Source organism: Brienomyrus brachyistius, chromosome 11, assembly GCF_023856365.1.
Source record: "Brienomyrus brachyistius isolate T26 chromosome 11, BBRACH_0.4, whole genome shotgun sequence".
In the NCBI taxonomy this organism is placed as follows: Eukaryota; Metazoa; Chordata; class Actinopteri; order Osteoglossiformes; family Mormyridae; genus Brienomyrus; species Brienomyrus brachyistius.
Window position 1 is genome coordinate 19,898,121 of NC_064543.1, and position 23,780 is coordinate 19,921,900.

The 23,780-nt window shown below is 39.7% G+C and overlaps 1 protein-coding gene and 1 long non-coding RNA gene across 17 annotated transcripts in view; one reads left to right on the forward strand and one right to left on the reverse strand.

Moving 5' to 3' along the window:
* Positions 1 to 23,780, reverse strand: part of LOC125751473 (uncharacterized) — a 63,841-nt gene that overhangs the window by 9,646 nt on the left and 30,415 nt on the right. For 2 of the 16 annotated variants that reach the window (XR_007400622.1, XR_007400621.1), the window contains exons 2-3: positions 21,079 to 22,314; positions 8,936 to 9,353 (exon numbers count right to left, since the gene is read on the reverse strand). The exons of 2 other annotated variants lie outside the window; for them this stretch is intronic. Coding sequence is in view for 4 of the 14 variants with exons in the window: in XM_049030327.1 (XP_048886284.1) it covers positions 9,556 to 10,469; positions 15,414 to 15,525 (1,026 nt within the window). In the remaining 10 variants the exon portion in view is untranslated. Of the gene's footprint in view, positions 1 to 8,935; positions 10,470 to 15,413; positions 15,819 to 20,780; positions 22,315 to 23,780 lie in introns of those variants that run through there. 12 more of the 16 variants (XR_007400625.1, XR_007400620.1, XR_007400624.1 and 9 more) reach the window with 12 other exon arrangements.
* On the forward strand, positions 1,094 to 1,740 carry LOC125751488 (uncharacterized). Its single transcript, XR_007400636.1, has 3 exons — positions 1,094 to 1,194; positions 1,395 to 1,472; positions 1,677 to 1,740. It is a non-coding gene; the product is annotated as an uncharacterized LOC125751488 (long non-coding RNA).

Consider the following 23,780-nt stretch of genomic DNA (forward strand, 5'->3'; position numbering starts at 1 on the left):
AATCGGAGAGTGAGGGGGAGACCTCAGGGGAATCTGAGAGTGCTTATGCAGGGGGTGATATGAGCAGTTTGTCATTGGTGGGCGCACTGAGTGACTGGGCTGTCAGGTTTGGTGTATCTTTAGTTGCTTTGTCTGCCCTTCTGGGAATTCTCAGAATACACCACCCATATCTACCCAAGGATGCCAGGACCCTACTCAAAACAAAAACCCTGTATTGTGTGCAGAATGTGGCTGGTGGTCATTACTATTATTTTGGCATTTTAAAAACCTTTGGCAAAACAATGGAGAGGATGTGGTCTGAAGTTACAGTACATATAAGTAATGGTCTGATTTGGATGTGATTTGGTACATGTGCAGACCAGCCATGGGACCAGCAGTGTGCCTATTCTGCCAACTCTGTTGTCTGTGTGATCTGATATTATAATCATTGCAATACAGTCACATGACCTTTCACCACGTCCAGATTCATTTCCACCACTCCGTCTGGGTGCTTAACTTTTTTTGTCACTGAGTATATTTTGTTTATTATCATCAACAGCTATGTTCAAAATTGTGGAGTTTAAGGAGACAAATGAGGTAGAACTGGTCCCTGGTGTGTGGGTGAAAGATGGTGTCTGCCACTGGCCCCCCTATAAAGGAAAGCAGTTGGATTCAGCAATTAAGCATCAGGTCACTCCAGAGCACAGCTGGATACAGTGGGCAGTCAGAGTGATGTTTATAACAGAGAGTAAGGAGGAAGGGAGATGGAAATGACGGGAAGCTGAACAGCGGTCAGACCTCCAGTCAGAAGCCGAAGGGTCTGGGAAAAAGAAAAGGAGAAAAATGTATGTATGCGTCTTTCAGTGTTTATGTTTCTTAATTTTTTAATTGCTTCAAGAAAGAATGGTTTATTTATTTCATATGTTTTATAATGTTGATCTTCAAAATGTTTTTTTTTTTCTTAAGGCCAAGTAACAGACTTCTAGATGCCACTAATGGTGCTTCAAGTGAGTGAAGAAGAAGCAGGACTGCAGCAAAGTGACAGACGTCTACCTGAGGCCCCACCAACCAGCCAAGTTAAAATTTTAACACCATTGCAGACTGCTAATACTGGAAGTCGCAGTACTATTCCCTGGCTGAAGAATCCACTTCTCCCTCTGGAAATGATGTGGCAACCTACTGATGCCCTACGTGGAGAGCATGACCTAAACAAAAGTCAGTAACAGGAGTTTAGTGACCAGTACAAGATTCTGTATGGCTCGGCACTTGCCATATGCAGATGCATTTCCCCCTGCTTTTCTGTTTATTTTCTTAAGCAGATTTTTTTGATTATTATACATTGAAGAATTGCCACCAGTTCATTAATGTCATTCAAGTTATGGAATTGTCATCCCCCCTTGTGCTTTGTTCTTAAGACCATGCAGACTTGTTTTCCTCACCACCACCTCATCCAGAGCCTTCAAAAGTTCAGAAGTCCTGGATACCATCTGAAGGTAATATTCATATATTTCGTTATTTATGAATGTTACTTCTCAAAAGGATTATTGTTATCTGCAAACTAAAATTTGGTGTTTAAAATAGCATAATTAGCCAGTGTTATATTAGAAGGAGCATTTATTGTCCTGTGACGTTACCTTTTCATTTGCCGTCGCTGACGCTGTGTAACAGGGCCATTGTTTTTGCCTTTGGTTAATCAGTTTCACCAAGACCATGCAAAAACCTGGACACCCCCATCACAGCTACAAAGGACTCCTGCTGAAGGCAAGTAACACCTGAGCAATTTCCTATTAGAAATGAAAGTTTTTTAAGGGTAGCCACTGTCAGTAAAAATATATTAATATTTCTACATTGGTTGCCTTTTCTACACTGCATTGGTACTCATTCCTGAACCTTGTTCTAAGTATAAATATAACACTAGTGGGTATTCTCTGCAGTACACACTTTTCTAATTGCTGGTTTTAATTCTGAAAGTATAGAAATCACTAAATTTGCATTGTGGAAGTGGTAAACGTGTTTGAGAGTTCCTGTGGTACCTGAAATAATAATATTTACATCATGGTTGTCATTGATGGCAAGTTGTATATTGGGTTTCTGAGGTTGACGTACATTGATTGGATTGCAACCATTGTAATAGCTAGTAAAAAGCTTGTAAAAAGCTAATCAATCGGTCTTCTACAATAACTGAATGTAGCAGCTTTCTAATAATTAAACATTAGCCATGCAGTTGACTGATGTGGATCAATCAAAAATAATATACATTAAAAATATCTTCTGGTCTTTTTCCTCTTCTCTCTAGTACCCCAATTTCCTCAAGGTTGGGTTAATTCATTTACCCAGCAACAATCATTACAACAGCCACCAAGAGTTTGGAGCAATCAAACTTCATCTGAAGGTAAGTTCCATAAATGTGTAATTTAATAATTTATATAGATTTTTTTTCAATGGAAATAGTTTTCCATTGAAAAAAGGTATTGTGTGTGTGCGCGCATATGCATGTTATTTTCAACATACATGCACACAACCAGCGAAATAGTCAATAAGTCCAAAACTACTTTCCTTTGCACAACCCCATTTATACATGCACAGTATATGTATTGATTGTTCATTCTTTTCTTGTGTTTCCAGTGTGGATTTCATGTGTCGGTAAATATTTCATTGGTTAGCACCCTGTTGACTCTCTTACCAGTTGCTGTCTGTATCTTTGCAAAGGATTCAGATACATGAGAATACCTTCAAAACTTGGTCAGGACATTTAATGTTACTTTATAAAGTAAAGAGTAGGGTTTATGATTTGACTAAATATCACATCACAAGGTAAACTCTAGCAGGCAGCTGACACTGGCAAATATCACCTGGTATGACTACTGGAAAAATAATTCTCATTGTCAACATCTGATAAAATCTTGCTATAAATCAAACTTACCATAACATTGCAAATGCCTCTTTATGTGTTTCAGCACTAATTCGGGAAGTCCTAACAAAGCAAGAAATGATCCTTGAGCAACAGACATTTATTTTGCGTCTTCTTCAAGCACGGCAAAACACCCAGGATTGTGAAATTGAAGAAGGGCTTCTGCCAGTGCATGATATAGAAGCGCTACAAAACGTAGAAGTACAACTTAGTAATGGAGAATTCAAAGAGAGATTGGTAGGTTTTTATATATCTTAGGGGGGAATACCACTTTCTGTGGTCACTATTTTAAAGTTTAACAGCCACTTTTGGACTTCATGATTAACTTTTTTTTTAAATGCAAAGTGAATGTGTCTTGTTCCATCAGTCATAAAGTTTTGGTGATTTGTGACTAAATGTTTTGGTGTGTCTCTCGTAGATGAATCACTTAAGTCTTATTGGAGGGTGTTGCATAAAGGATGCAGTCTGGCGGCTAATGAGGAAAACAATTTCCAATAGCCTTGCTAGAAACATGAATTGGAAGAGGTTGAATGGGAAGACATCATTTGCAGCACTGCGATTGAAGGATGTGATGATTGGTAAATGTATATGCAAACATATCATATGGGTCATTAGCTGGACAAGGTGGTCGTTGAGAAGGATAAAATATATGGAACACCAGAACACTCAAATAAACAAATAAATGTAACCCATCACCACGAAATGAGTCTTATGGGTGCAGTTCTATCAGTTCGACTTCAGACTAATTTTGTGGCGACGGGTCATATATTTGGAAATAAATAAATATTTCAATAATTAATTAAATGTGTCATTTTATTTAACAGTTCAATAAATGGAATTACATTTCATAATATGCAAAAGTGATTGCTTACATAATTTAAATTCTATTTCACAATAAAGTTAGACTTCACAATGATGTATTTCTGAATAATGGTGCACTCTTTCAATCACTTTGAGGGGGGCGGTGTCATGCCCGGCTCGTCCGCTCCTCGTGTGTGCCACGGCCCTGATTACCCACGTGTATTTCCCTGATCGTCTCCAGCTTTGTCTAGTTACTTTGATTAGTCCTGTGTATTTAAGTCCTGGTCTCCCCGGTTTCCCTTGTCCGTCATTGATGTTTGTATGCGTGAGATGTTTCCCCGTCCGCGCTTCCCAATTAAACTCCCGTTTTGCCCCGTCTTTGCCTGTCTGCTTGCTCCTTGCACGCCTTACCCGCACGATCGCCTGCCTGCTTGTACCCAATCGTGACAGGCGGGACTGAGCTTGTGATTTGCTAATCCCATGTGATCCATTATTCAGCCTAGCAGATATAGGAAATACTTTGAAAAGCTTTGGAGGACGTAATTATTTTATTTATTGAGATATTTATGTATGTATTTATATACACATATACATTTACTTACTTAATTTTGAGTATTATGGTGTTCCATAAAATATGACTTAACATTGCTAATAACTTAACATCTATAAACTCAGTGACAAAAGCAAGTTAAGCACCCAGAAATAACGGCCTGATTTGAATGTATGATATAATCATTGTGATAGTCACATGACCTTTCACCATGTGCAGATTTATTTCTACCACTCCAACTGGGTGCTTAACTGTTTTGTCACCAAGTATAAAAATCTTTAAATAAATGAGAGTTTAATACTAGGTGAATTTTTGGATATGTTGAAAAACTAAATTTACATATTTCCCTGACTGGTGTTGCTGCATTGAAAAGATACATCTTAAAACCAATGTCTATTCATGGATTATTTTTAAACTGGCATAAATTTGTTTTAAAATCTCAATATTGTATGTATTTTGAAACATATCTGTTACTTTCTGCCATTTTAGCTGCAGTTCGAAAAAATTCACTGATGTCCAAAGCAACAGATCATAATGTGGAATCTGTCATGAAAAGATGGCTGCAGCTTGCTTTAGATCGAGAGGGCGGCAAAAAACACTCATAAAATGTCTCTCTTGTTCAACCAACCACCCACCCACTTTCACCCACCAGTATGTGTGCCAGATGTGTCTATGCTAATATTCACACACTAGTCATTCATTTTGTTTCTAATATTCATTAAAATTTAGGATGAAAAAAAAGCAAAATTTTCAATTTTGTGAAATATTTTTCTTACCATGTGCTTTGCTGTTCTGAATTTGACTGATGTTTAAAAAATAAAACCAACTGAAAACATATTGTTTTGCTTTTTCTTCACTGTAACGCTAAGTGTAGTTCTATGTAATTTGAAGTACTGCAATTTGTAGTTTGATCATTACTTCAGCCAGCTCTGTGCTGTACCGTTACATAATACGTGGGTCAGACCTGGGCCAAGCTACTTTACAATATGATATCTTACATAAGGCCCAGATCTTGGGGGGGGGGGGCTGGGGATCAGATCTGTACTGTACCTTTAAGAAAACGTCATTTTGTAGTGTCTGGGCCACACCCCCATTCTGACTGGCGTGCAGTATGTGGGCCAGATCTGGGCCGTACCTTAAAGAATAAGTCATTCTGTAGTGCCTGTGCCACACTTGGGCCAGACTCTCATTATGATTGTTGTGCGGTATGTGAGCCAGATCTGGGCCAGCTTTTGAAAATAAGTCGGGATGCTGTACAAACGCCAATTCTGGGCCGAGGACCCAGGCGGGTTGTGGGCCAGAAGAAACTACAGTATGTGGCCCACATCAGAGCCAGCATAATTTTGCTATCTGGGTATGGTTGCGTTAAAAAAAAGCAAACATTTGTACTCAGATTTCATGGCGGTGTGCTTTTTATACCTTGACAAGTTTTCCTGAGATCAGATTTTAAAAATTGCAAAATATAGCAGCATATTGAATTATATTCTCTATCTTGAAACGTAGCGTGTCGCCAGACTCTCCGATACACAGCTCTATGGTCCATACAGAGGAGATGAAGAACATGAGTTCGCTAAGTCACGAAGTTATCTTTTGTCATGTGACTACGTTTACTTGCCTTGATGCAATTAAGATGTTTTCATGTGATTTTAATAATGCAATTACAGAGCTAGCCATGTAAACGCATTAATTGGGGAACTCATTTATAAATGCTTCATTCATAACATTTGTTACATTTCTAAGGAGATTTTGGGATTTATAAAGAAAAACGTATGCTGGAAAAAAATGCGTACATTCTGCAAACGAGGCTGACGGGGATGCTGTTTCGACAGAATCCTGTAGAGGGCACTGTGTACGCTAAATTGAAGGCTCCAGGAATGTTTTCGGCGTTTCATCTTACTAAGAAAATAATAATAATTCAAATGTTTTTTGTCACACGGCCATTGGCTCTGAAATTAAACTGTCCTTTTTAGATAAAATTGTTTAAATTTGCAAACTGAATTGTATGCTGTGTTTGAATGTTCAGACATTATTATGAGGTATTTCATTGCATATTTTTCAAGTTAATACCCTCTGAAATTGGTACTCTGTCACTAAGGCATACTGTACAAACAATGCATTTTCTGCCCAGGGTAAATGGTCTGCATTTATATAACGCGTTTCTATTCGTACAAGTACTCAAAGCACTTTACATTTTATGCCACACACACACTCCGGTGGCGAAGGCTTCCATGCAAGGTGCCAACCTACACACTAGGAGCAATTTGGGGTTTAGGGTCTTGCTCAAGGCCCCATTTTGATGGGGACAGGAGGAACCAGGGCTTGAACCTGCAACCTTCTGGTTGTCAAACGATAGCACTACCACCATCTTCCCCAGGGTGAAGGCTTGTTATGCACCGTTTCCCTAATGGGGATAGTCCTCGCAGCAATAAAAAACATTTTGAAAATACAATATATTGTATGAAAAATTACAAATTTAAGTCCAAAACTGTTCTACTTGACGGTAAGTTTCACCAGATTTACAGTAACAAAAAAAACCCCATAAATGAACACAAAATTCACACATAAAAAAAATCTACAAATGAAAGAAATGTAAATATATCACTCCAGTGATAATCCCTCCTCCAATACTTCAGAACAAACCTTCCCCCACCCCTCCACAACTCCCCTTTTTAACTTATTTACCTTAAACAGAAGTGTGTATTAAAGGCATATAATTATCAGCAGACTATATAAAATGGTAAGAGTGCCCTCTGGCGGCTTGGGGGTGTGTTACCTCTGTGGATTCAGGAGGTGTTTTTCCTAAATCACAGATATATGAATTGCTTATTGATTGGGTTACTCTGTCACATCAATCACTGGTCATAAAAAGTACATCACTAAAGTACATGATGATACCTAGAAAAACAGTAACTATGGAATAAGATATTCCAGGAACGTTACAACTGTGCAGGTTACAATAAAAAAAAAAACAATTGTAAATAATTTATAGGTCTTACATGCAAAGCACATGGCCATAAAATAATGCCATAAACGTTTATAAACTAATTAACTGCAAGTACTAATCTATTATAGTCGCACGTTAAACAAGTGGCAAGCTGGTTCAGTAGGTTGTAGATTCTTGTGCAGTTTTTTTTCCGCCATTCAAAGATGCAGTTTGATGAACTGGTGTTTCTCAGTTGCCCATAGTGTGTGTTATGTGAAGGAGTGGCACCCTGTCCAGCATGTACCCCAGCCCTGTAGCCAGTGCTGTCTGTGATAGCACCCCCTATGACCCTGACCAGGAAAACCAGAAGGAATAGTGAGCGCATATATTAAACTAGACCAATACTGTTAATCTAAAAATGACAGCAGTATTTGAGCAATGCAGCCATTGAGCAATGGCTGCATACTTCAAATGACACAGAAAAAGGGAAATTGAAAACGTCGTTAACAGAGCAGGTTAGTGGTCAGATGAGTTTGTTGAAATTAGTTGATGTAGTGTAAATGCAATATTTTGACTCTAAGAGTCAGTGGTCACTTTTGCATCTGATGTGACATTCATGCTATCAGAGTCTCATGCTCAGGTCCGATTGCTCAAATATGTTAGACTGAGGGAAATATTGTAAAACTTCATCAAGGAGTCAAGAACCCAACAGCAGTAATTCCATTAGCAGAGCCCAGAGTCATTACTCTCAAACAACGTCCTTCATTTTTCCATTCTACTACTCGTAACATAATGGCACAGCTTCAAGCACTGTCGTCTCAGACCATTGGGACCTGGTTTCGAGTCTCCACCAGGATTCCATGAGTGAGGACTTTGCATCTTCTCCCCGTGTCAAAGTCGGTCAGTTCTCTCTCATCAATCAAACCAGTGAAATAGACCACCACCATCGTCCCCATGCTGAAGAAAACTTCATTGTCCAGCCTCAACAAATACTGTCCTGCTGCACTCACACCCATCATTATGAAGTGCTTCAAGAGGCTCGTCATAAAGCACATCAAGACCCTGCTGCCCTAATTACTAGACCCCCTGCAATTCACATATCACCACGACTGTTCCATGGACAATGCCATAGCCACCACACTCCATTTGGCCCTTACCCACAAGACACTTGCGTTCAAATGCTGTTCATAGACTTCAGTTCAGCATTCAACACAATCATTCCGCAGCTGATTGAAGAACTGAGCCTCCTGGGCCTGAACGGCTCTCTTTCCAATTGGACCCTGGACTTTACTGAGAAACCTCAGTCAGTCTGGATCAGGAGCGACACTTCCAGCACCACCACACTGAGCACTGGAGCCCCCCAGGGCTGTGTGCTCAGTCCACTACTGTTCACTCTGATGACTCATGACTATGTGCCAATGCACAGTTCAAATCACATCATCAAGTTTGCTGATGACGCAGCTATGGTGGGTCTCATCAGTAAACACGATGAGGAAGCATACAAAGAGGAAGTGCAATGACTATCGAACTGGTGCAGAGCCAACCACCTGTTTCTGAATGTAGACAAAACAAAAGAAATGGTTGTTGAACACGGAGTGACCACTCTCAGCTGCACATCAACGGGTCATGCGTAGAGATCATCGATAGAACCAAATACTTTGGTCTCCTTCTGGTGGAGAACCTTATGAGTTTAACCAATCATTATTTAAACTAATCAAATTTTGTGTGAAACTTCACAATGTTTTAAATAATCACACAGACACAAACCATACTCAAAATAATCCATATTTATTTAATACAAATAGAAGAATAAGAAAACTAAAAACTAAAATTATACAACTTTATATTAACCTCGTGCCCCCCCCATTTGGGGAATGAAGGGCAGGATAGGAACAGTACAGTCCCTGACAAACCTATCTTATCTTATCCTGTGTTATTGCATATTATATAATCTTATCTTACCCTATCTTAGTCTTATCTTATTCTATACTATCTTACGTTATACAATCTTATCTTAACCTATTCTTAGTCTTATCCTATGTAATCTTGTCATACTATCTTAATTTAACCTTAACTTATCCTATCTTAGTCTTATCTTATTCTATACTATCTTACGTTATATACAATCTTATCTTAACCTATTCTTAGTTTATTCTATGTAATCTTATGTCATATTATCTTAGTTTAACCTTAACTTATCCTATCTTAGGCTTATCTTATTCTATACTATCTTATCTTAAGCTATCCTTAGTCTTATCCTATGTAATCTTATATCATACAATCTTAGGATTAGTTAAGATAAGGTTAAACTACCTTAATCTTATCTTATCCTAAGTACTTGTGAGATCTCTCACCTAATTATTTACAGGTTCTATAAAAAAACTATTTACATCACACAAGATAGCCCATCTCCACAGCCATCTCCAGGACCCCGGGGATGGCACTTAGCTGATCCAGCGCCTCATCATCAAATATCAGCTCAGCTTGGGCACCCTCATTATCACCATATGAGTAGTGATTCTCTGAATTTTGATTCTTCCCCTGCTTGCAGATGTAAACTGCATGTTGAAAATCATTCCAAAACTGATTACACCAGTAATGAGCAAGGCACTTGGCATCATAGGTCATTTTAGAATAGTTGCATAGATAAAAGTTATGCATCTTATTGAATCTTTCCATTTTCTCAAAAACAACAGAAGGGGAAATAAGTAGGGGTGTCGGACCCGTAACCAGCTCAGATGAGGGGGCTGCAGCTTGCGCTGGAACCTGATACAGAGGGGTGGGATGAACTGTGGCTGGAGGTGAAGATGGGTGTGGAGATGGGCTTACAGGTGAGACTACACATGGTGACGGAGGAGGAGAGTCTGTAAAAAAAGATGGGGATGGAGAGGAGGCAAAAGAGGATGGGACTGGTGATGGAAATAAGAAGGAAGTGGAGGAGAAGGCTGGTGAGCAGGGCTCAGGCTCTGACATTGATGGAGTGCGACACAGGATGGTAGCAACCTCGTCGTCACTCTGGGTGAGATCCACACACGGGATCTTGTCACCCACCTGGATTGAATCAAAGGGGTTACTGAAGGTTAGCAGGTTCTGCAAATTTTTTGTAAATGGCCCCTTCTGTTTTTTACACTTCTTTCTACGGCCTGACCGGCCTCCCGCCGTATTTCTACGGCGTCTTCTGCCCTGCTGAGCCCTGCTGGTCGCCAACGGGATGGGAGCAGATCCAGATATGGTTTGGGAGCTGGGTGCCGGTGGCCCAGTGCGGCATTTCTTCTGACGGCCTCCACTGCTGGTACTGGTTCGTCCTTTTGGATTATAAAGATAGGGGACACACATTTAATTAAAGTGAATCCTTATGTCACTCTACAAGAAAAGTACATCACATACATCACAGATATCGCACTTGGCAGTCAGTATTGCACATTGAGAGAAATTCTGCCATCTTATCGGATATAGGAAACACATGCTTGGGAGACTTATGCGCTGGTCTTGAATTGGGCTGCCTGCATTTCAGCAGGGGAACTTGACCTATAAAAACACACCATGTAGTGCACAGATTCCCTGATATGCAGAACAACAGCGAAAAACAACACTGGAAAGGTTCATGTGCACCAAATTTACAGATGTAGCCGCTTGAATTTTCCCGTTTCCATGATGGGGCCTTGGCTGGTCCATGACAGGTCCCTGCTGGGTCTTGGGTGGGACCTTGACTATAATGAGATCCCCCATGATGATGTAATGAACAAGGGGGCCGGCATGATCCGCCCCTTACCTCTCTGTGTTTAAAGTACTTGCAATGATTTATCCATCCACCAGGGAGAGCAGTGATTATGAAATCAGAAATGACTTACCTGAAATCAGGTATTGTAACTTCACTGCAAAAAATTTAAATCTAAGAAAAAGTATAATTTTCTTATATTTAGACAAAATTCTAATTCATTAATAAACTGACTACACTGCAATAAATGGCCTGTGAAATTTAAGAAATTGTTTCTGTTGTGAGGCAAAGATGGCGTATAACTAGCAAAATGTGTTTTAGTCAGTTTATTGATGAAAGAATTTTGTATTTTACTTCACCTTTTGGAGATGAGGCGGACCCAAGATGTGTGCAATACAATAAATACAGGCCTAAACAAAGTAATAAAGTTGATTGTGGAGAATAAAGGTGGACAGAGTGGAAAATGAAAAATAAAAAAACACATGGTTCTGTACTGTGCTCGAATAAAATAGACACATTCCTTAGTGTGTTCTGTCTGGCTAACAATCTGAAAAGCTGCTGATGGCTGCACATTCACAGGGGGGGGGGGGCAGTCACAATGATGTGTGAATGTGTCATTAACTTCTCTGCTTGGCCACAATGAAAAGCAATATGTTTGCAGGGGATCAAGGTGAGGTTGTTTTCTTAACCTAAGAACACCGAACCAACGGTCAAGCATGTTGGTGGTAGTATCATGCTGTTTTTCTGACAGTACTGTACATCAGTACATTGCACAAAGAGGATGGAATAATGAAGCAGCACTAGATAGATAGATTGGGATTTTTTGTCATAGTACCAGATATGGAGTCTGAGGCCTCTCACCCACTTTCAAAGTAGTCTGACAGGCCTTGACATTTTACTGTTTTTCTGAATTGCTAAAACACATGTCCTAAAATCTCATCTCCTTTAATCAAACCACTAAGCACAAACTCTAAAATTCAAGCTAAACTCACAAAACCTTACACTTGTCTTGCAAAATCAAACAATCTTCTCAAAACTATATTATCTTTGCTCAAAAGCAAACACTGTTTTCAGATCATGCATCTCAAGTCAGTTGGTTAAAGGTACACTACTGAACAGTCATAGCACTCTACAGCAAAAAATGAAAACAGTACCAGTCAAAACTGTTGTTGACATGTAAATGAGAAACCGCAAGACTATAATAATAAAAAAAAATTATGGTCGTCTACCAAAAATATTTGTATACAGTTATGACTGATAATTACAGTTTTTCCCAATTGTTTATACACATTTTCTGAAAGCATGCCCCGTATTGTCATAACTCTACACACAAATCAAAAAACACACACACAATGGGCAGAACCCTTCAATTCTCTTGCAAAATGAAACTTTACGTTCATAACAATGTAATTTATTCTCAAAATGGTATTTTGTTTTCAAATGACACACAAACCATCATATGAAGACATTTATAAGAACCAGTTGATTACTGAAGTGCTTAATGTAAAACACCATGACCACTTCTTCATTCATCATAGTGACTTACTGTAAGCCTTTTTTTGAATTTATATTCCAAGAATTTACTGAATACAGTTACAGTAAAAAAAAAAAAAAACAACTCCGCTGCATCCTCCCTTCTGTTTCGGTCTGGCCACAGCACCTCATCCACATCACAAGCAATGTTTGCCCTGGCCAAGCAGCGGGGGAAATATCACCTAGCATGGGGAATCCAGCCATCAAGAGACTTCAACTCTCTTTGCCCAGCCTCCCTCATTGTTAGACCATGGTTGATCACATGGTCAACCAAAGTGGCTTTGATCTCATGAGAGATTACTTTCTTTGGCCTTCCTCGTGCTCCCCGTCCTCCTCCTCTTACTCTCACTCCTCTGGCTCTGCCTCTGTTTCCAACGTTGGCATCCATTGCTCCAAAACAGAAGAGCTCACCTGTTGGCCTTTTATAAAGCTCTGATTTCTAAATTACAATTATGTGATGAGTTAGTATGCAAAGTAGGGCAACTGACTTTACAATTTTGAATGACAGTGTGTTCCTTGTGAAAACAAGAGATTTTCTTCATGGAAATTGTGCCAAATGCAGAGAATTGTGTGTAGTGTTTTGAAAAAAGTGTGTTTTAAAAATGCAATTTGAGTGTAAAGCAGGAATTGTGCTTGTAGTTTAGCAGAATTGGTTCAGGGGGTTGGAGTCATTGTGTCTCAAGTACAAGTAATTGTGCGTAAACAACAAGAAAAACTGTAATATGTAACGTTTGCCATACATAGTACTCTAGAAAAGTTACTATAAAAAACTAATCCATAAAGTAACCAAACGAGAGGCATATTACAGTAAAATGTGCTACTGCCAAGCCAGAGTCACAGAAGAATATTCATTCTGCCTCATCACCATGTCTCAGTGCTGGGACTAGTGATGCTATCCCTTGTTGAGTGATGCAGAAAGAATCCTCTGTGTGACCCTTTTGTACCTTGACTTCAAAATGCAACTCCTATCCTTCTATGGCACGTATTCTATGTTCTAGTCACTCTTTGGCTTCTTCAAATGTTTAGAAATATGTGTGAACAGTTTTGAGTCAATGACTACTGTGTGTGGGCTGCGCTTAACCTCTGCGGCCTGTGTTTTCTATTTTGCATCAAAGTTCACCATAGCTCAAAATGTGTTTTGATGAATGAGAATGTGTTTTGAATTTTGCAAAAAGGATGACTGAGATCTGAAAATTGTGTCTAACTAGGTGAGCATGGTTTAAAGTTTCACCAAACAAGTGACTGATTCAATAAATGACTTTTGGCAATCGCCAGTTTTGTTCCCAAAATGATTTTCAATACTTCAGCAATTCAGAAAAACTGTTAAATATTTCACCTATCTAAAAAATATTTATCCCAAAGTGCTACAAATGCTTTTATTCAGCACAAACTCAGCACTAATAATCTGAGAACATTTAGAATGTCATTTTTTTTTTTTTTTGTTAAAATCTACTTTAAACATACACTTTTCAAAAACCTATTTTCAGTGGTGCTGACAAATTGTAAAATATCACATTATAAATATTTCTAGCCTAGACTTGAGCTCCGAAGCTTACAGATATAGTGGATGGCTACACAAAGGTGAATGAGAGATTCAAAAAATTGTATGAGATTTGATTACTAAAGTGTTACAACTTTGAAGTGACTTTGGAGTCACCTTTGCATACTGTCAATGGCCCATCAGTCTGGACTGTCTGTCACTGCTCTTCACACCAATCAGTTTGGAAAGGCAGTGTGAATTTTACAGTTTTTTTTCCATTGCTAAGACAAAACTCTTCATGCAGTCACCACAATATTTACTTATGTGGGCTAAATTGTTAAGCATTTCACTTTGCTTTCATTCAAAATGCAATCAATGACTAAATGCTTCAATCTCACTCACATTACATTTTCAGGGGCCATTTTGCACATACCTACATATTGACACAAAAACTGCTAATAAGACAGTCGAAACTGAAATAAGTCATTTTGATAAATCACTTTCAAAACAGATTGTAAAAGCCACATAATCCATCCATCCATCCATTTTCCAAACCGCTTATCCAACTGGGTGACGGGGGGTCCAGAGCCTATCCCGGAAGCAATAGGCACGGGGCAGGAAACAACCCAGGATGGGGGGCCAGCCTATCGCAGAGCACACTCACACACCATTCACTCTGACATGCACACCTACGGGCAATTTGGCAACTCCAATTAGCCTCAGCATGTTTTTGGACTGTGGGGGGAAATCGGAGTACCCGGAGGAAACCCCACGACGACATGGGGAGAACATGCAAACTCCACACACATGTGACCCAGGCGGAGACTCGAACCCGGGTCCCAGAGGTGTACTTTAACTCCAACAAGTTATTCGGCAAAGCAAGAAATCCTGCTTTGTGAAGTACCCCCGATCTCAACCCTATTGAAAATTTGTGGGTCCGTGCCAGGACCCCAACTAGTTTAAATGAACTAGAAATTCTGCAAAGAAGAGTGATCAAACAATCCGCTAGAATTATGCCAGAAGCTTGCTAATGGCTACCAAACGATTCTCGTTGATACTTGTACTTGTGTTATTAAATGTGTTTTTGTAAAGAAAGCGCCATCTCAATGTAACACCCTGCAAGTGAATAAATGGGCGTATTTAGACGAGAATTTAGGCACAGCCGAAGGAAGGGGGTTACTCACGTTGGCTGGCTTTTGGCAATGTGGGGGACATATTCACCTGTTACCTTAGCATTTGATGTTTGTTCAAACACGTCTCAGCCACAGATTTTACTGATTTCGTTATACAGTACAGTAGACATGCCGAAAAGAGCCCCGTATTTTTTACTGCTTCATGGTAACAAATCGCTGTTGGGCTAAAGGTGAACCATTTTATTATTTAGTATCCTAAGACATTTAGTTCCGAGTTAGGATAAGATAGTTATCACAGACTGCAAGATTCAAGACCAGTCAACCCTATTCTGACTTTCATTCTTCGAGTACTGAGATATTATGGGCATCATTTTGCCGTCCTTACCATGGCTGACTGAACCGGGGATGTCTTCCGGAGCAATCCGGACACTGACGGCCCCATTTGGCAGGAACGAGTCGATTCTCTGGAGGTAGACACTCGCGTTCAAGGCAGACATCTTTCGCGTCGTATATCTTGCTGGGAAACTGAAAATCTGAGCTGCTTTGAATGTTCAAATCAAAACTCTAAATGAAATTCAAATTGTTATGATGCGGTTGCTAAGATACGGTGGCCGATTAGTGCCAGCACGCTGCAAAGTCTTCAAACACTTCAATCAAATGACAAGACACACGATATATATTGACAAAAGCGCGGAAAGATAATAGAAGCAGCGTAAATTTAGAAGACAGCTTTAAAAACATAAAAGCGCTGCAGATTCGCTTACAACACAGTTGCTAAGTTTCCAGGTGACAAAACGGACCAATTGTGGCTGGGCCGTATATCGAATGTTTACGGAATATCGATTTATTATCAACACAAGATGTAGAATGACACACTACAGTTCGTGTCTGTTTAATTGATTGATTGATATATATATATATATATATATATATATATATATATATATATATATATATATATATATATATATATATATATAAAAAAATTTATTAAAGTATTTGAATAGAATTCCTTCCTGGTAGCAAGTAACGCGAGAGCTGCGTTCGTGACGTTTCACAGACTCCCAGAATTCATAGCGATAATTAAGCGACCCATTCAATCAGTGGGGGATTTGATGCAGGGGAATGACGAGGGGACGTTTTTATCTCACTCGTGGTTTTCATTTACAACTAAATATTTAGCCACTTGGAAATTTTTCTGTATTGCTAATATTCCTAAGAATCTAGGGATATGTCGATACACTTATTGCCATGTTGTGTTTTGTCCTAAAGGTACAGATTCTAATTAATAGTTTACATGCAAAGGTTCCCGCGGTGGTTTATTTTCTGCTCTGTCTGACCCCCGGACCGTTAGACAGCAGCGCTGTAATTCATCTTCAGCCATTTCACTCTTCCACTGTAGCAACGTAAACTGAAGAATTATGAACAATGATGGCGGCACATTCGCAGCTGCTCCGAGCTCTCCAATGTTCCTCTGACAGTGTTTTACTGGTTTCTTTGCTTCCAGTACCAGCATTTTTTTTTCTTTCCTGTTGTTGTATATTTCTTTTATTTCATATTGTCTTTTACTTGTACTTTTATCCTTAACATGGCGTCGACAGGCTTGCTCCAAAGACATCTTATTGTATTTGCACAGTGACGGTAACGCTATCTTATCTTGCGAGGATATCGCACTGAACACCGCAGCAATTTCCTGATGTTGTAAACCTGCTCAACATTTGGCAATAAAGTCCATTCTGATTCTGAGAGGAAGTAGCATAAGGCTGTACTGCTAACGTTAGCATTAGCAAACCTTGCAGTGTTGGTAGTAAGGCGTTACTATAACCCCACTACTTTTGTCTATAAGGAGTAATGTAACTAATTGCCATTAAAAAACACGGAAGGTGCTGAAATTTAAATGCACTCTTTACCTTTGTCTTGCGTGAAAATATTAATGGATAAAGGCAGCATGTTCCCTTAATTTCCCGTTTATGATGTAACGCCACCCGACCTCACCATGGCGCAATGAATGGGTGGTATTGTAGGTACACTGATAGATACAATTAGACGGTTGTATTGTCTGGCACTGTCATAGCTGCAACACTGAAATAATATAACTAGCCAGAGAGCACACATGCATTGGCACTATGTCTCCGCGATGCTTGAAAACCCATCAGCAAACATCTGTGTTGCAGAAACATCGCCACCGACCATTTGCACCCACCACACGTCGAAACTCCTGGCAGACACATGGTCCAATCCCACCCGTATTAAAAGTACATTTATATGCGGTAATTGATGAGTAGTAATTTCCAGTAACCTGCACAACACTGCTGACTAGTGACGTTGCCGCCGTTGGCTGAATCCGCAGTAGTTATGGTGCTATGATGTTAGATTTTTACAGGGACTGTGATAAATGCAGACCCCTCTATTATGGTTGCGTTAAAAAAAAAAGCAAACATTTGTACTCAGATTTCATGGCGGTGTGCTTTTTATACCTTGACAAGTTTTCCTGAGATCAGATTTTAAAAATTGCAAAATATAGCAGCATATTGAATTATATTCTCTATCTTGAAACGTAGCGTGTCGCCAGACTCTCCGATACACAGCTCTATGGTCCATACAGAGGAGATGAAGAACATGAGTTCGCTAAGTCACGAAGTTATCTTTTGTCATGTGACTACGTTTACGTGCCTTGATGCAATTAAGATGTTTTCATGTGATTTTAATAATGCAATTACAGAGCTAGCCATGTAAACGCATTAATTGGGGAACTCATTTATAAATGCTTCATTCATAACATTTGTTACATTTCTAAGGAGATTTTGGGATTTATAAAGAAAAACGTATGCTGGAAAAAAATGCGTACATTCTGCAAACGAGGCTGACGGGGATGCTGTTTCGACAGAATCCTGTAGAGGGCACTGTGTACGCTAAATTGAAGGCTCCAGGAATGTTTTCGGCGTTTCATCTTACTAAGAAAATAATAATAATTCAAATGTTTTTTGTCACACGGCCATTGGCTCTGAAATTAAACTGTCCTTTTTAGATAAAATTGTTTAAATTTGCAAACTGAATTGTATGCTGTGTTTGAATGTTCAGACATTATTATGAGGTATTTCATTGCATATTTTTCAAGTTAATACCCTCTGAAATTGGTACTCTGTCACTAAGGCATACTGTACAAACAATGCATTTTCTGCCCAGGGTAAATGGACTGCATTTATATAACGCATTTCTATTCGTACAAGTACTCAAAGCACTTTACATTTTATGCCACACACACACTCCGGTGGCGAAGGCTTCCATGCAAGGTGCCAACCTACACACTAGAAGCAATTTGGGGTTTAGGGTCTTGCTCAAGGCCCCATTTTGATGGGGACAGGAGGAACCAGGGCTTGAACCTGCAACCTTCTGGTTGTCAAACGATAGCACTACCACCATCTTCCCCAGGGTGAAGGCTTGTTATGCACCGTTTCCCTAATGGGGATAGTCCTCGCAGCAATAAAAAACATTTTGAAAATACAATATATTGTATGAAAAATTACAAATTTAAGTCCAAAACTGTTCTACTTGACGGTAAGTTTCACCAGATTTACAGTAACAAAAAAAAACCCATAAATGAACACAAAATTCACACATAAAAAAATCTACAAATGAAAGAAATGTAAATATATCACTCCAGTGATAATCCCTCCTCCAATACTTCAGAACAAACCTTCCCCCACCCCTCCACAACTCCCCTTGTTAACTTATTTACCTTAAACAGAAGTGTGTATTAAAGGCATATAATTATCAGCAGACTATATAAAATGGTAAGAGTGCCCTCTGGCGGCTTGGGGGTGTGTTACGTCTGTGGATTCAGGAGGTGTTTTTCCTAAATCACAGATATATGAATTGCTTATTGATTGGGTTACTCTGTCACATCAATCACTGGTCATAAAAAGTACATCACTAAAGTACATGATGATACCTAGAAAAACAGTAACTATGGAATAAGATATTCCAGGAACGTTACAACTGTGCAGGTTACAATAAAAAAAAAAAACAGTTGTAAATAATTTATAGGTCTTACATACAAAGCACATGGCCATAAAATAATGCCATAAACGTTTATAAACTAATTAACTGCAAGTACTAATCTATTATAGTCGCACGTTAAACAAGTGGCAAGATGGTTCAGTAGGTTGTAGATTCTTGTGCAGTTTTTTTTCCGCCATTCAAAGATGCAGTTTGATGAACTGGTGTTTCTCAGTTGCCCATAGTGTGTGTTATGTGAAGGAGTGGCACCCTGTCCAGCATGTACCCCAGCCCTGTAGCCAGTGCTGTCTGTGATAGCACCCCCTATGACCCTGACCAGGAAAACCAGAAGGAATAGTGAGCGCATATATTAAACTAGACCAATACTGTTAATCTAAAAATGACAGCAGTATTTGAGCAATGCAGCCATTGAGCAATGGCTGCATACTTCAAATGACACAGAAAAAGGGAAATTGAAAACGTCGTTAACAGAGCAGGTTAGTGGTCAGATGAGTTTGTTGAAATTAGTTGATGTAGTGTAAATGCAATATTTTGACTCTAAGAGTCAGTGGTCACTTTTGCATCTGATGTGACATTCATGCTATCAGAGTCTCATGCTCAGGTCCGATTGCTCAAATATGTTAGACTGAGGGAAATATTGTAAAACTTCATCAAGGAGTCAAGAACCCAACAGCAGTAATTCCATTAGCAGAGCCCAGAGTCATTACTCTCAAACAACGTCCTTCATTTTTCCATTCTACTACTCGTAACATAATGGCACAGCTTCAAGCACTGTCGTCTCAGACCATTGGGACCTGGTTTCGAGTCTCCACCAGGATTCCATGAGTGAGGACTTTGCATCTTCTCCCCGTGTCAAAGTCGGTCAGTTCTCTCTCATCAATCAAACCAGTGAAATAGACCACCACCATCGTCCCCATGCTGAAGAAAACTTCATTGTCCAGCCTCAACAAATACTGTGCTGCTGCACTCACACCCATCATTATGAAGTGCTTCAAGAGGCTCGTCATAAAGCACATCAAGACCCTGCTGCCCTAATTACTAGACCCCCTGCAATTCACATATCACCACGACTGTTCCATGGACAATGCCATAGCCACCACACTCCATTTGGCCCTTACCCACAAGACACTTGCGTTCAAATGCTGTTCATAGACTTCAGTTCAGCATTCAACACAATCATTCCGCAGCTGATTGAAGAACTGAGCCTCCTGGGCCTGAACGGCTCTCTTTCCAATTGGACCTTGGACTTTACTGAGAAACCTCAGTCAGTCTGGATCAGGAGCAACACTTCCAGCACCACCACACTGAGCACTGGAGCCCGCCAGGGCTGTGTGCTCAGTCCACTACTGTTCACTCTGATGACTCATGACTATGTGCCAATGCACAGTTCAAATCACATCATCAAGTTTGCTGATGACGCAGCTATGGTGGGTCTCATCAGTAAACACGATGAGGAAGCATACAAAGAGGAAGTGCAATGACTATCGAACTGGTGCAGAGCCAACCACCTGTTTCTGAATGTAGACAAAACAAAAGAAATGGTTGTTGAACACGGAGTGACCACTCTCAGCTGCACATCAACGGGTCATGCGTAGAGATCATCGATAGAACCAAATACTTTGGTCTCCTTCTGGTGGAGAACCTTATGAGTTTAACCAATCATTATTTAAACTAATCAAATTTTGTGTGAAACTTCACAATGTTTTAAATAATCACACAGACACAAACCATACTCAAAATAATCCATATTTATTTAATACAAATAGAAGAATAAGAAAACTAAAAACTAAAATTATACAACTTTATATTAACCTCGTGCCCCCCCCATTTGGGGAATGAAGGGCAGGATAGGAACAGTACAGTCCCTGACAAACCTATCTTATCTTATCCTGTGTTATTGCATATTATATAATCTTATCTTACCCTATCTTAGTCTTATCTTATTCTATACTATCTTACGTTATACAATCTTATCTTAACCTATTCTTAGTCTTATCCTATGTAATCTTGTCATACTATCTTAATTTAACCTTAACTTATCCTATCTTAGTCTTATCTTATTCTATACTATCTTACGTTATATACAATCTTATCTTAACCTATTCTTAGTTTATTCTATGTAATCTTATGTCATATTATCTTAGTTTAACCTTAACTTATCCTATCTTAGGCTTATCTTATTCTATACTATCTTATCTTAAGCTATCCTTAGTCTTATCCTATGTAATCTTATATCATACAATCTTAGGATTAGTTAAGATAAGGTTAAACTACCTTAATCTTATCTTATCCTAAGTACTTGTGAGATCTCTCACCTAATTATTTACAGGTTCTATAAAAAAACTATTTACATCACACAAGATAGCCCATCTCCACAGCCATCTCCAGGACCCCGGGGATGGCACTTAGCTGATCCAGCGCCTCATCATCAAATATCAGCTCAGCTTGGGCACCCTCATTATCACCATATGAGTAGTGATTCTCTGAATTTTGATTCTTCCCCTGCTTGCAGATGTAAACTGCATGTTGAAAATCATTCCAAAACTGATTACACCAGTAATGAGCAAGGCACTTGGCATCATAGGTCATTTTAGAATAGTTGCATAGATAAAAGTTATGCATCTTATTGAATCTTTCCATTTTCTCAAAAACAACAGAAGGGGAAATAAGTAGGGGTGTCGGACCCGTAACCAGCTCAGATGAGGGGGCTGCAGCTTGCGCTGGAACCTGATACAGAGGGGTGGGATGAACTGTGGCTGGAGGTGAAGATGGGTGTGGAGATGGGCTTACAGGTGAGACTACACATGGTGACGGAGGAGGAGAGTCTGTAAAAAAAGATGGGGATGGAGAGGAGGCAAAAGAGGATGGGACTGGTGATGGAAATAAGAAGGAAGTGGAGGAGAAGGCTGGTGAGCAGGGCTCAGGCTCTGACATTGATGGAGTGCGACACAGGATGGTAGCAACCTCGTCGTCACTCTGGGTGAGATCCACACACGGGATCTTGTCACCCACCTGGATTGAATCAAAGGGGTTACTGAAGGTTAGCAGGTTCTGCAAATTTTTTGTAAATGGCCCCTTCTGTTTTTTACACTTCTTTCTACGGCCTGACCGGCCTCCCGCCGTATTTCTACGGCGTCTTCTGCCCTGCTGAGCCCTGCTGGTCGCCAACGGGATGGGAGCAGATCCAGATATGGTTTGGGAGCTGGGTGCCGGTGGCCCAGTGCGGCATTTCTTCTGACGGCCTCCACTGCTGGTACTGGTTCGTCCTTTTGGATTATAAAGATAGGGGACACAAATTTAATTAAAGTGAATCCTTATGTCACTCTACAAGAAAAGTACATCACATACATCACAGATATCGCACTTGGCAGTCAGTATTGCACATTGAGAGAAATTCTGCCATCTTATCGGATATAGGAAACACATGCTTGGGAGACTTATGCGCTGGTCTTGAATTGGGCTGCCTGCATTTCAGCAGGGGAACTTGACCTATAAAAACACACCATGTAGTGCACAGATTCCCTGATATGCAGAACAACAGCGAAAAACAACACTGGGAAGGTTCATGTGCACCAAATTTACAGATGTAGCCGCTTGAATTTTCCCGTTTCCATGATGGGGCCTTGGCTGGTCCATGACAGGTCCCTGCTGGGTCTTGGGTGGGACCTTGACTATAATGAGATCCCCCATGATGATGTAATGAACAAGGGGGCCGGCATGATCCGCCCCTTACCTCTCTGTGTTTAAAGTACTTGCAATGATTTATCCATCCACCAGGGAGAGCAGTGATTATGAAATCAGAAATGACTTACCTGAAATCAGGTATTGTAACTTCACTGCAAAAAATTTAAATCTAAGAAAAAGTATAATTTTCTTATATTTAGACAAAATTCTAATTCATTAATAAACTGACTACACTGCAATAAATGGCCTGTGAAATTTAAGAAATTGTTTCTGTTGTGAGGCAAAGATGGCGTATAACTAGCAAAATGTGTTTTAGTCAGTTTATTGATGAAAGAATTTTGTATTTTACTTCACCTTTTGGAGATGAGGCGGACCCAAGATGTGTGCAATACAATAAATACAGGCCTAAACAAAGTAATAAAGTTGATTGTGGAGAATAAAGGTGGACAGAGTGGAAAATGAAAAATAAAAAAACACATGGTTCTGTACTGTGCTCGAATAAAATAGACACATTCCTTAGTGTGTTCTGTCTGGCTAACAATCTGAAAAGCTGCTGATGGCTGCACATTCACAGGGGGGGGGGGCAGTCACAATGATGTGTGAATGTGTCATTAACTTCTCTGCTTGGCCACAATGAAAAGCAATATGTTTGCAGGGGATCAAGGTGAGGTTGTTTTCTTAACCTAAGAACACCGAACCAACGGTCAAGCATGTTGGTGGTAGTATCATGCTGTTTTTCTGACAGTACTGTACATCAGTACATTGCACAAAGAGGATGGAATAATGAAGCAGCACTAGATAGATAGATTGGGATTTTTTGTCATAGTACCAGATATGGAGTCTGAGGCCTCTCACCCACTTTCAAAGTAGTCTGACAGGCCTTGACATTTTACTGTTTTTCTGAATTGCTAAAACACATGTCCTAAAATCTCATCTCCTTTAATCAAACCACTAAGCACAAACTCTAAAATTCAAGCTAAACTCACAAAACCTTACACTTGTCTTGCAAAATCAAACAATCTTCTCAAAACTATATTATCTTTGCTCA